Source organism: Meleagris gallopavo, chromosome Z (assembly GCF_905368555.1).
Source record: "Meleagris gallopavo chromosome Z, MGAL_WU_HG_1.1, whole genome shotgun sequence".
In the NCBI taxonomy this organism is placed as follows: domain Eukaryota; kingdom Metazoa; phylum Chordata; class Aves; order Galliformes; family Phasianidae; genus Meleagris; species Meleagris gallopavo.
The window spans coordinates 11,836,676-11,849,365 of record NC_139435.1 but is presented as its reverse complement, the minus strand read 5'-3'; the positions used below and the strand labels follow the sequence as shown (position 1 = coordinate 11,849,365).

At 35.5% G+C, this 12,690-nt stretch overlaps 1 protein-coding gene across 1 annotated transcript in view; it reads right to left on the bottom strand.

Annotated features, from left to right (window-relative positions):
* WDR70 (WD repeat domain 70) overlaps positions 1–12,690 on the bottom strand; it is a 143,318-nt gene that overhangs the window by 85,541 nt on the left and 45,087 nt on the right. Inside the window, exons 8-9 of the mRNA XM_010725350.4 lie at positions 10,771–10,924; positions 8,662–8,738 (exon numbers count right to left, since the gene is read on the bottom strand). Of these exons, the coding sequence (XP_010723652.1) occupies positions 8,662–8,738; positions 10,771–10,924 (231 nt within the window). The remainder of the gene's footprint in view (positions 1–8,661; positions 8,739–10,770; positions 10,925–12,690) is intronic.

Here is a 12,690-nt window from a genome sequence, read left to right as displayed (position 1 = left end):
GCTATACCTCCCAGCTGCAAGTCTCTACACCTGTTCTCATTAAACCTCATATGGTCCCTCCCTGGAGAAAACATCTTGATGTGAATAAAGGTATTTCATCAGAGCTGAACTGCATCTATTTATATTATAAACTAATTCTGAAAATATGCCTGAACACTAACATTTTCCAAGAATAAAGTCTCAAAAATCTTTAGGAAAACATTTCAAACATCAGAATTTCATCTTTATATGGAATATTTTGCATGAAGTCCATGTACATATGTACTTGAAATAATTTGGCAGGTTTTTTTGTTTGGTTCATTAATTGTTTTGGTGGGTTTTTTTTTCCTCCCTTGTAGAGTATAAGTCCAAGCCACTACTACAGCACTGGAAAATTTAGTTTTTTCATCTCAATATAATTTGCTTTCTCTTCCCTATAAAGCAGTGTGCTACAACTAAATATACAAGGTGACTTTTTAGAGAATACTAACTTTGGACATCAATACAAATGCTACGCACTACAGTATGTGGCTTATTTTAAAAAGTAAATCCAGAAACTATACAGAAGCACAAGACAACTATACATAGGCCTAAGATTGCAATTAAGTAAATATTTTTAAAATTATTACCTAAACAAAGACAAAATGCTAGTAATTAGTTTCAAACATGCTTTGCCAACTGGTCTTCAAAATTGTGAAGATAGGCAGTGCTGAAACCGAGATTCTAAGAAAAAATTTATACAAACACTTTCATACTGATCTTGGCACTTGTATATGACTTTTCTCTGTTGTTTTCAAAGCAGTCAACTGATAAATATTCATTGTATTTAACAAGCATAAAATGTTTAACACTGATGCTGAATGTGTACTAGTATTAATTAGTAATATTACTAGTTACATTTATCCGAGAACTTTCTTCACTGCTATGGTTTGCCTGCTGTTTTTTAACAACCAAAAAGACAGCATACCTAACAATTACCATATTTCTTCAAATACATTATAGAATCATAGAATCATTTGAATTGGAAAGGATCTTTAAAGGTCATTTAGTCTAACTCCTCTACCATGAACAGGAATATCCGCAACTAGATCACCCTGGCTTTGAATTTCAGTCTCCTAGCACCATCCCTCTCTGGGCAACCTGTTTCAGTGCTTCACCACCTTTACTACAAAACAAACAACTTTTTGCTTTTAGTTTGAAACCATTTCTCCCTGTCCTATCACAACAGATCCTGCTAGAGTCTGTCCCCTTTTTCCTCAAAGCCCCTCTGAAAGGCCACTATCAGGTCATCTCAGAGCCTTCTGTTCTCCAGGTTGATCAGCCCCCCAGCTCCATCACCCTGTTGTCATCGGGAAGGTGTTTTATCCCTAGGATCATTTTTGTGGCCCTCCTTTGGATGTGCTCCAACAGGCTTCACATTTTTCCTGTACTGAAGACTTCACATCTGGACACAGTACTCCAGGTGAAGTCTCACCAGCACAAAATACAGGAGCAGGATCACCTCCCTCTCCCTTCTGGCCACACTGCTTTTGATGCAGCCTAGGACACACTTGGCTTCCTGGGCTGCATGGGCACACTGCTTGCTTATGTTCAGCTTACTATCCACAAGTACTCCTAAGTTCTGTGGTTGTGCTCCATCCTTATATTTCCCAGTTTGTATTGATAGTGAGTGTTGCCAGAACCCAGGTGTAAGACTTTGCATTTGGGCTGACTGAACATCATGAAGTTCTCCTGGGCTCACTGCTCGAGCCTGTCTGGGTCTTTCGGGTGGCATCTCTCCCTCTGGTGTGTCAACTGCACAACACAGCTTGGTGTCAACAGCACACTTGCTGAGTGCGCACTTGGCCCCGCTGCCAGTGTCACTGATGAAGATATTAAAGAGCAACCATCCCAGTTTCCTGAGGAACACCACTTGTCACTGATCTCCATCCAGACATTGAGACATTGACCGTCACCCTCTGGGCACAATCTCGCAGCCAGTTCCTCATCCACTGAACAGACCACCTGCCAAATTCATATATTTGCAATTTAGAGAAACAAATGTCAGCTATAGCATCTAGACAATAATTCCACTTAAACTGAACTACGTTAATCCAGACCTGCTCTTAGCTCTGTTCTCATACATGCAATATAAATGATACCTATAACACTGAAGAATGATAATATTATAGCTTGAGTTCTCCAACTGCTAAGAAAGCTATTCCAGGCCTTGAAGGAGCTCTGACAAACTCAAGCATTGTTTTCACTAAAAGATTGCTCAGGCTGACACTGTCAACATGAAGTGATATCATCAGACAGCATGTCTCTTGAAGAGTGAGAAATGCTGTGAAGGGAGAAATGCTATGTAATTCCAGTTTTCCGAAGGAGTCTTCCTTCACAGCATATGGCCATGCAATTTGGAGATACCAGAACTCACTGTCCTGTGAACTTGAAGTTATGGAGGCAAAAATATAAAAAACCTAAGGAACAAGAATGTGAGCTGCAGTAGGTGGTCTAGCTCTGAAGATTATGGGACAAAGATCTCATCCAATGAAGTAAAACAGGATCTCTTAGGCTGAAGTCGTATTTCCATTTCAGGAAAGATATAATGGCATTATGGAAGGAAGACCAACTGATTGCTTTAGAGGCAGGAAACTGACTGCTGGCCACCCCCAACAGTACTTTTCCAGACCTCCCTCAAATCTCTTTTCTAACAGACTATCAAATCTTTATGCAGTTCTGGGCCAAACTAAAGGAACACATGCCTAAAAACAGTGGTCATGAAAGAACTCATACTGATAGCTACCACCTACACAGAGAAAGAAACAAGGCAGTAATAGAAGGAAGATGAGACAACAGCTGCTCTAAATGTGAACATAATTAATATGATGGAATTAGTTAACATATAAAAAGCAAAGGGCAGTTGGGGATGAAAGTTATCAGATATATACTTCACTGAAATAACTTCATCTGTTTAACCGAAGACAGGTTTATCTTGAAGTATAATTTATCCCTAAACAACTTTTTGCAGAGGTCAGGCAGCCAATATTTTTGAAGCTATTATTTAAATGAATACGAACATTAACTTATTACAGGATGAGAGAGGGAAGGCTTGTGAGAGGAATTTTCTACTGTGAACCAGATGTTGAGCAACTATAGCAGTGGTTTCTACGATGAAGCACAAAGTTCAGGACTGCTAAATTTCAGGTCTGGCCGCCATTATACTTCTAAAAGGAAAAATGAATGAGAATAGGGACACAGAACACCTGTTGCTGGAACATTTAATATCACTCAGCTTTCTTGCTTATTCATACAGAAATATCTATCACATTTGTGATAAGAAAAAATCCAAATAATAAAAACAATATTATCCGTTTCCTCTTCCTTTGTTGTTTTAACATAGAAGTCAAATGATATTTTGGAATGATATAAACAAGATGTTAGTTTTGTCTAAAACAAAGGGTATTTTTTTAATGCACACCACTCAGGTATATCTCCATAGAGTAGTATTAAGCCTTTTCCATTTTCAAAATTTTCTTTCCCTTTCACACAATGTATTAATATTGACATCAGTGTTACTATAAACTTTAGTGCAGTTCTGTAGATGTGACAGATCCTTGCCTTAACTGAAGTTCCAAATAAGCCTGAATAAAATGGTAAATACACAATGGTAAAGGCAAAGAGTGTACTGAACACACTTTATTAAGCAGACAATATATAACACACTGTTGCAGAATGTACTAAAAACATTTATCCAAAAGCTTCATTCAGCCTTACCTAGAACAGCAATGTGTATGTGCACTTAAAAGCAGGTGAAAGGTATTCAGAATTTTTTAGATTATAAGTTCAGTGTACAACCATAAATGAAAAGATGAATGAAAGCTTGCAAAATAATACATTTTAAATTAGGTCAATAGTACTACCAAAAGAGCTTTGGATGTATGTTTTAAAAACAGTGAAAGGCTACATTAAGTTTACAGACAGGTTTAAAGTTAATCATTTCTGCAAGGCAAGCTCTTAAAGACAAGTTACAGCAGTCTCATGAATGAGACAACTGAGATTCTATACCTGCTTTCTCTTATGATACAGTTTTATTCTAATTACTTGAAACATCAGGAAACTAACCAGAAACAACACTACACAGATCTGAGTATATGTGCACAAGACTTATTCTAGTTAATAAATACAATAGTATTAAAAGTACTTAGCTAAATTTCTAGATTAATTACTTTTATTCAGCCATAAATAACATTAGTTATAGAACTGTTTTTTTTTTTTTTTCCTTCTGCAACTAACAAGCTAGCAAACTGAAAAATTTGCAAAAGTACAATGAAACTGATGTCCATCTCTAACTCAAGAATAATGAAAATATTTGTATAAAAATAAGGCCAGATTTTTACTTTTTTAAAAAAAGTTATTATTATTATGCTTTTACGCAAGCCACCATCTGGAATACTTCTGAGAAAAATAAAATGAACTCAACCAAGAAAGGAAAGTTTTGTAGGGTACTCCACCCTTAGTGAGTGACGCAGGCAAGCTAGTAACAACAGAAAAGAAGGCAAATGTACATAGTAACATTTTCGCCTTGGTCTTCTCTAATAACTGCTCCTCTCAGAGACCTCAGATGTTTGCCCTGGTAGGAGAGGACTATCAATATCCCTCCCACTGAAAGCAAAAATCAGGCTCGTGACCACCTGAAGAACCTGAACATCCATAAGTCTCTGAGTTCAGATGAGATGCATCCCAGAGTCCTGAGCAAATCACAGGATTACATGGACTGAAAGGGACCTCTAGAGATCACTGAGTTAAATCCCCTGCAAAGCAGGTCCCCTAGAGCAGGCTGCACAGGGAGGTGTCTACGTGGGTCTTGAGTATCTCCAGAGAAGAGGAATCTACAACCCCTCTGGGCTGTCTGTTTCAGTGCTCCATCACCCTCACTGTGAAGAAGTTCCTTCGCATACTGGTGCGAAACTTCCTATGCTTCAGTTTATGGCCATTTCCCCTTAACCTGTCCCCATAGACTGCTGAAAAGAGGTTGGCCATGTCCCTTTGATTCCCGTACTTAAGATATTTATAGAAATTAATCAGATCCTTTCTGAGTCTTCTTTTCTCACAGCTGAACAGACCCTCATCGAAGAGATGCTTCAGGCCCTTTATCATCTTTATCATCTTTGTGGCCCTCTGCTTGTCTTTCTCCAGGAGATCCCTGTCTATTTTGCACCAGGGAGTCCAGCCATTCTCTATGATATTTGAAAAGTCGTGGCAAACAGGTGATGTCCTTGGTGACTGGAAAAAGGCAACATTGCACCCATACTTCAGAAAGGTAAAAAGGATGATCCTGGGAACTACTGACCTATCAGTCTTACCTCTCTGTCTCAAAAGATCATGGAACATTCTGGAAGCTATGCTAAGCATTCGGAAGGCAGTGAGGTGATACAGGAAAACCAGCATGGCATCACCAGCATGGCAAATCCTGCTTGATGAATGGTATCCTTTTATGGTAGCCTTTTATGATGATATTACTCAGTGACAGTGGACAAAGGAAGAGCCATTGATGTCGTCTATCTGGATTTCAGTAAGGTCTTTGACATGATACCTCACAAGATCCTGCTCTTCAAATTGGAAAGATATGAATTTGATGGGTGGACTGTTCAATGGACAAAGAACTGGCTGCAGGATCAAGTCCAGAGATCCATTCCAACTCTAAGGATTCTATGATTCTATGAACTGAACTGCTCTAAGTTACACATATTCACTAAAAATCACAGTAGCAGACAAGCTTACACAAGTTAACAAGAGAAGTTTTAGGAATTATTCTATAATTCTCAGGTCTGTAGTCTGATTCATTCCACTGTGTAAGCTGACCAGTTGCTGTTTATCTTACATATGAGTCAGAAGGAACTTTCTTTTTTCTTATTACTCTTTTCTGAGTTAAACCCTGTGTCCTTGAACAAGTCATACAAAACACACTGAGACTCCCTGCTGGTAACCCATATATCTGCAGTCTGAAGATTTAAAAAAAATTTAAATAGCCTAATAACAGCAAATTAGAATACACTATCATCAAGACCTACTCAAGATATTTGTTTAGAAAAAAAATAAAACCATTCTAAATGTCATGAATAAATCATAAGAGACAGACCATCTTTCAAAACATTTCTTTTACGATAGCAATCCTAATAGCCTCCATTGAAATTACTTTTTAGTTCAGCATACTACAACATTCTTTATCACCTGAAATCAAAACAGTCAAGTATATATAACTGATGTCTCCAAGGAACAATTTCAGCTACAGCAGGTTTATGTTAAAAGGAAAAGAAATATGTATATAAAATATATATACTTAAAGTGTCTAGATGAAAAATTCTTACCTGAATCCTCCATGTACAAAAGCCATACAAAGATGTATTGGGTTCTACCTCAATGATAGATGACTTTACAAACAGTTAATCTATTCATATTAAAACTCTACCAATTCCAGATATAAAATCACTGCAGAAACGTCATGATATTTTCAAAAGAATAGACACATTATTTTTCCTGAAGTTACTGGCAATTTAGAATGTTGAAAGTCTACCTATATCTAAACATGGATTCAGCTAACTCACTATTTAGTCTTTGATAGCAAGAACAGTGCTGACCATTGTGGCTTATTCCCTTCATTATCCACAACTGTTGTATAAGGGATGTTAGAAGAGAATGCCTATTGCTTTTCCAGTAAGGGCTCTACTTGTTCTTTTTTGAATTTGCCTTCAGTATCTCCTAGTTGTTTGTTGTTAGGTTTTTTTTTTGCTTTACCCTCAGCATAAAAAAAAGTTTTTACAGAGACTCTTCTCATATTTTTGCAGATATTACATTAAGTGCTAACCTATTCACTTAAAAAACAAACAAACAAACAAACAAAAAAAACCCAAAAACAGTGCTTCATATCAATGAAATACATTCACAGAAAAGTTGAGTATAAATAGTGGAAAAAATGCACGAGAACAGATGTAACTATTAATCACATTATTACCAAGTTTTATGCAAGATGCATAATAATCAGCATAAAATACAACATTGTAGTTTTCTGGAATATTTTACAAAAATCCAATTTGTATGTTGCTTTCACCTGAAATTCAGAAAAATCTTTGTCCTTCCAGCCCATAATTGTCCTTCCAGCCCAGATCAATAGCAGCCCATAATTGTATCTCTTGCACTGCCCATTTCTTTCTTTAAATTTCACAACTGTGAAAGTATTCTAATCCTACCTTGCTAAGAAAAATGCTCTCCTAAATTACTACAACAAAGAAATCTTAAAGCAGCTATTCCTGAGAAAATTACTAGACACTATCCTCATTTTTACTTGATTATTGTAAAAGCAATAACAAAACTCACCACCAAAAACAAGGTTGAAATTCAGTAGCTGTATAATATCAACAACTATTGCCACTTACTAATGGAACTTACATTTTAAGTGGCATTATTCATTAATAAACAAATAGAAAACATAATTCATGAAAATAACAGTTTACTATATTTCTTTGTATTAAGTATTTAACTTTTTCAAGCTCATGAGACATTGCAGAAATTGAATGATCATCTCTAACCAGACTTCTTTATTATTTATGTCTAGATCCAGTCTTAAATTAATTGCGTAGTAAATTCTGAAGATCACAACTTGTTGTTACAGAATTTCACAGATTAAATATTGTCTTTAAAATGTAAGTCCTGAGTTGAAAATTATCAACCTAAATAGTTACTTTTCATACAACATGTCAAAATCCTAGAAATACTGATCACCAGTACAAAACACAATGAAACAGGTTTAAAATAATTCTATAATTTCAGCTATGTAGTGCTTCTGAAAACACAGTTATGTATCCATTTATAGCATTGGTGTACACAGATTTTTATTTACTTGACCAGAGCATTTCAATTCACAGCAATTGAAGTATCAGAGATGTGGAGAATCCATATTTTATACATTAGTTACGCAGTTGTTTACATAGGACAAAATTGGACTGTCTTGAAAATGTATAATGTCTTAATGTATTTTTCACCATCCAGAAAGTATTCAAACTAATGAAGCTGTACTACTCCCTCTACATTTAAAAAAACAACCAAACAACAACAACAAAAATTTAAAATATTCTAACACAAAATCAGTATTCCTATTATTGAAACCAACTTGTGTCTACAAGTGACACTGAAGGAACGGGGGCTGTTTAGTCTGGGGAAAAGGAGGCTGAGGAGAGATATTGCTCTCTTCCAATATCTGAAAGGTGCTTACAGCAAGAGCAGGGTTGATCTCCTCTCACTGATGAAAGGATGAGGGGAAGCTGTCGTGCTATTGACAGCTGCAGTAACCTTCCTGATAAATGAAATCGCCTCAGAGATTTTGTGTAGTTTGATTCTTAGCACAAACGTCAAGAATGAGACCATAAAATCCTTTTTACCAGTCTCTCTGACACTTGTCAAATAACATTAATCAATATTCAGTTATAATTAACATGAAATTTCCAACTTCCAACTGAAATATTCCTATCCTCCCAGAGAATTCATTTATATGAGTCTATACACAAGAACTACTCATAAGAAATACTCTAGGACATTTAAGTGAGAATTAAATTTTGTTCAAGAATTTTTGTAAAACCAACTTTAATCAAAAAAAGCCAAAAAAAAAAATCCCCAAAACTGTCAAAGATACGCTTCAATACTCACCCATCATTAGAACATGTCAAAAACTCTTCCTTTATTTTTGGATGCCAACAGCCTGAATTAAGCATTGCTGTATGACCCTAAGGAAATAAAGAAATATATAAAGGTACTCTTAAAAGCTGTTATAACGAGTCTTAAAAGTTTTTGTAAATTTTACTCCAATCCATCAAGGCAAACTATGCTAAAAACTGAGGGCAGAATCAGAACCTCCTGAAGAATGGCTGATTGAAATTACAATGATTTGACAAATTTTATGGATTGTGATCCATTTCGTTTTTCTTGTCTTCATTTTCAAAATATAAAACCCCAGATACTCTCCTATTCATATTCTTTCCCCTCAGAATAAGGCAAGGAATCATATTTCTACTTTTTAACTTGGCAAAACTGTAATGCAGGCAAAGTAAGGACAAAACAACATGCACTAACATGCTATTGCACAAATTGTTCCAAACTACATAAAAAAAAAAAAGAGGAATGACAAGAGTTACCAGGATCAGGAATGACAGAATACACATATTCAATGCCAAACTGCAGTACCCAAAGACTGTGTTGGAAAGAACTTAAGAAACAGAATTCTAGCATCAAGATGGATTTAACTTACGGCAAGTTATAAACAAAAGATTTTATGCTGCAAATTGAGTAGATAGCTCTATCACTTTTGAAATTTAAAAAAAAAAAAAAGAATCAAACGATAATTCCATTATCACAATGTCACCTACAAAGAAACATTCACAGAGAAATCTGAAAACTACTCTTCCTTTACTGGAATTATTTCAGTTGGCTTTAAGCACAAACATGGAGAGAAATACTTAAAACTTAATGGAGCAATAAAAAAATATGTTAGCATTTTGACTGTTGTATCACAATACACTGGAATTCCAGAAGTTTATAAGAGAAAGAAAATAAAGAAACCTGTAATAATTTTTAAGTAAACAAGAACTAAAGCAGATGTTACCATTTGGTGGTTTTATATTTGTATCACTTGCCAAAAGAAATAGTGATCAGACAAGAATAGCCTCAGGTAGAACAGTATTTATCCTAGTTATTTGGCAATATGCTTTACAAGCAATATATAAATCAATTTTGTCATCAGCTTGAGCAGTAGATATTATCATTACTTTTTCAGGCTCTTAAGCTATTTATAAAACCGACCTGAATTTAAATAACCAATGTAAAAGAATCCTTGTCTCACATAGTTTGCAGATGTAAGGATGCAAAGTGCTCAAAGCCCAACAACAGTCATAAAAATACTTCAGAAGTATGAATCAGCTGTTCTCCACATTTTTAACTGCTACTAAAAACGTGCACATTGCTGCTCATTATTTTTTACAAGACTCACTTCTGAAGAGATGAATTTGTCATAGCATCATAGATATATTAGTTGGAAGAAATTTCTGGAATTCATCTAGGCCAGCCTCTCACCCAGAACCAGATAATAGCCAAGATTAGAACAGATCAGCTTGGTTTAGATGGGTCTTGAAAACCTGCATGGATGAAAGTTCCACAGATTCCACGGATAATCCACTGCACTACCACCCTACAAAAAACCTTCTGTAGCAACAAACACCAAGAGGCCTCTATTCTAATACTGCTGTGGTTTCAAAAGCATTTGGCTACACCATTGTTTAAACTGTTTCCTAGTAGTTATGGTCTACTATCACGTTGCCCTGTATTCTGCATCAAACTAAAAGGGTACAGATCCCTTCATAGCACAAATGCTTTAGATGTCTGGTTTCCTTATAAGCTCCTGGACTTCTTCTTCCAGTTTCTCCAAATCCACCTTGAACTGAAGGGCTCAAAATTAATCCTAGAATTTCAGATGTGAAACAAGGATCACTGATAAGGAGATAGTAACTACCTTTGATCTACTGGTCACACCTTATTGTAGCCCAGTTTACAGTTTGTCTCATTTACAACAAAATGAAACTATAAGCTCATATTCAGCCCAACATCCATTGTCACCAAGTCCCCTGCTAAGCCACTTCGTTCCTAGTAGATATCAATATACATGACTATCCCTCCCAGCAACAGGGCTTTGCATGCTTGTTCATTAACTTTATGAAGTTTCTCATTACAAAACAAATTGAATGCAAAAAGACAGACTTTACTTACCTTGGTGTTTGTCATATCCACGATATATTGGTCTCCTTTTATGCATTCCATTACTGGGAAACCATCTCTGTCAAGAACTTTTGCCTGAGAGTTACCAGAGACAACTAGAATGACATCTCCTGTGCTACTATACTGTAAAGACTTTATTTGGTGACTAAAAAAAAAAGAGAAAAAAAGGTTTCAATTAAATTCAGTTCCTGTAGGCCAGTATTAAAACAGAACTGTCAATGGTGAGAAAATACATGGCAGAAATAGACCCATATACATTCCTATGTCAAAAAGAAATCTGAGATTAATGGATTAAAGCTTTTTATTCTCACGTGTCCAACTTTCTTATTCAACCAAAGAGCATATCAAACAAAAATTTACAAAATTGGCACCTAAAATGTCATTTCTGGCAAATATATTTACTTGAAGTAGCTTTATAACTCCAGGTGAAAAACAGTGTATATCATATGCAGCTCTTCAGACCTGAAAATTCTTTTTCACTTGCTCAAAAGCAATACCTGGATTTACAGTAATCCTCAAAGTATTACAAAAGGATGTTGTAGACCCATACAGAACTCCATTATATATTACATACCAGGAAATTAGTCACATATCAGCATTCTCTCACCCTTTTCTGGTTCTGGGCTACAATTTCAAGAAAAATTCAGATGAAGTAAAATATTCTACTGAACCTGGAGACATGACAGTGGAGAATGATTTGCCTAGACTACTTTACCTCAAATGGTTATTCATTTGCTGAACAAATCTACTGTACGGTTTGTTTTTTTTTTTACATACATCCTACCTTGATTGAAAAAGCCTGGGAGAGAAATCATGGAATAATATAAGGATGACAAAAACAATTAAATGATAGTCAGAAGATAGCTCACAAGTCAGAAACCCCTTTCCAGTCTCAGTGATAGTATCAACATCATTTCTCAGCACTCTGCTTTATGTAGAAAGCTCACTGCAGTACCATATCCAAAACAGATACCTTTTGGTCTCTCTGCCAGGCTATACGCCATTGCAAGGATGGCTAAACAGGCAAACTAGTGTATCCTGGCACATTAACAGAAAGCGTACAATGACATTATGGTTTATTAATACTTACCCTGGAGCTAAGTTAATTTGAAAATAGATATCAGAATGCATTCATAACTCTATTTGGATTCTCATGGCATCCAAACCAAGCTCAATAAACAAGGCAATACAAAAAATGTTATTCAAGTGCATAAAGAAATAATATTTTTGTGTCTTTCTTCTGGTGAAGAATATAAACCATGTGCATTCAAATCCTAGTAACTTTATGGAAAAAACTTTTTAACCTAAAATTTCATATCAGTAAAATTAACACCCAGATGGTAGACAAAACAGCAGACAATTTGCAACTAAATTTAGTTTATGTCTTACGTAGTACTGAAATAAAGGCTGACTCAGCAGGAGCTATTATTTATTGAACTTCTCCTTGAACCAAGATAATATACAACACATTAAAACACTTACAAAGCATGTTTTCGAAATTCTGCATTGACTATAGTAATGTAAGTCTAAGATTCTCATTCAAAAAATGTTCGGCAAAACTAATAACACTATGATTCAAAAGCCAAGAATTGCCTGAAGTACCCTATTACGTAATACAAACTGGAAGCCAGTTTGGCCAAAGTATTACAAACTCCTATTTTTTGTAGAAGTAAGACACTTGAGTCTGAGAATTTTTTAAACAAATCAGAGGCAATGTCTAAAAAAGCATCCTGAGTGTAAAGAGTAATAGTGGATACCTGTAATGAGGAGAGAAAAGAAGGCCAACTGTATTAAGCTGAAACACTGAAAAATTTAAAAAGAAACACACAGGAGAAACAACATCTAAAATATTCTCTGCAGAACAACTGATAATTGTAGAATACATCTACATAGTTACGTTTCAACAAACTT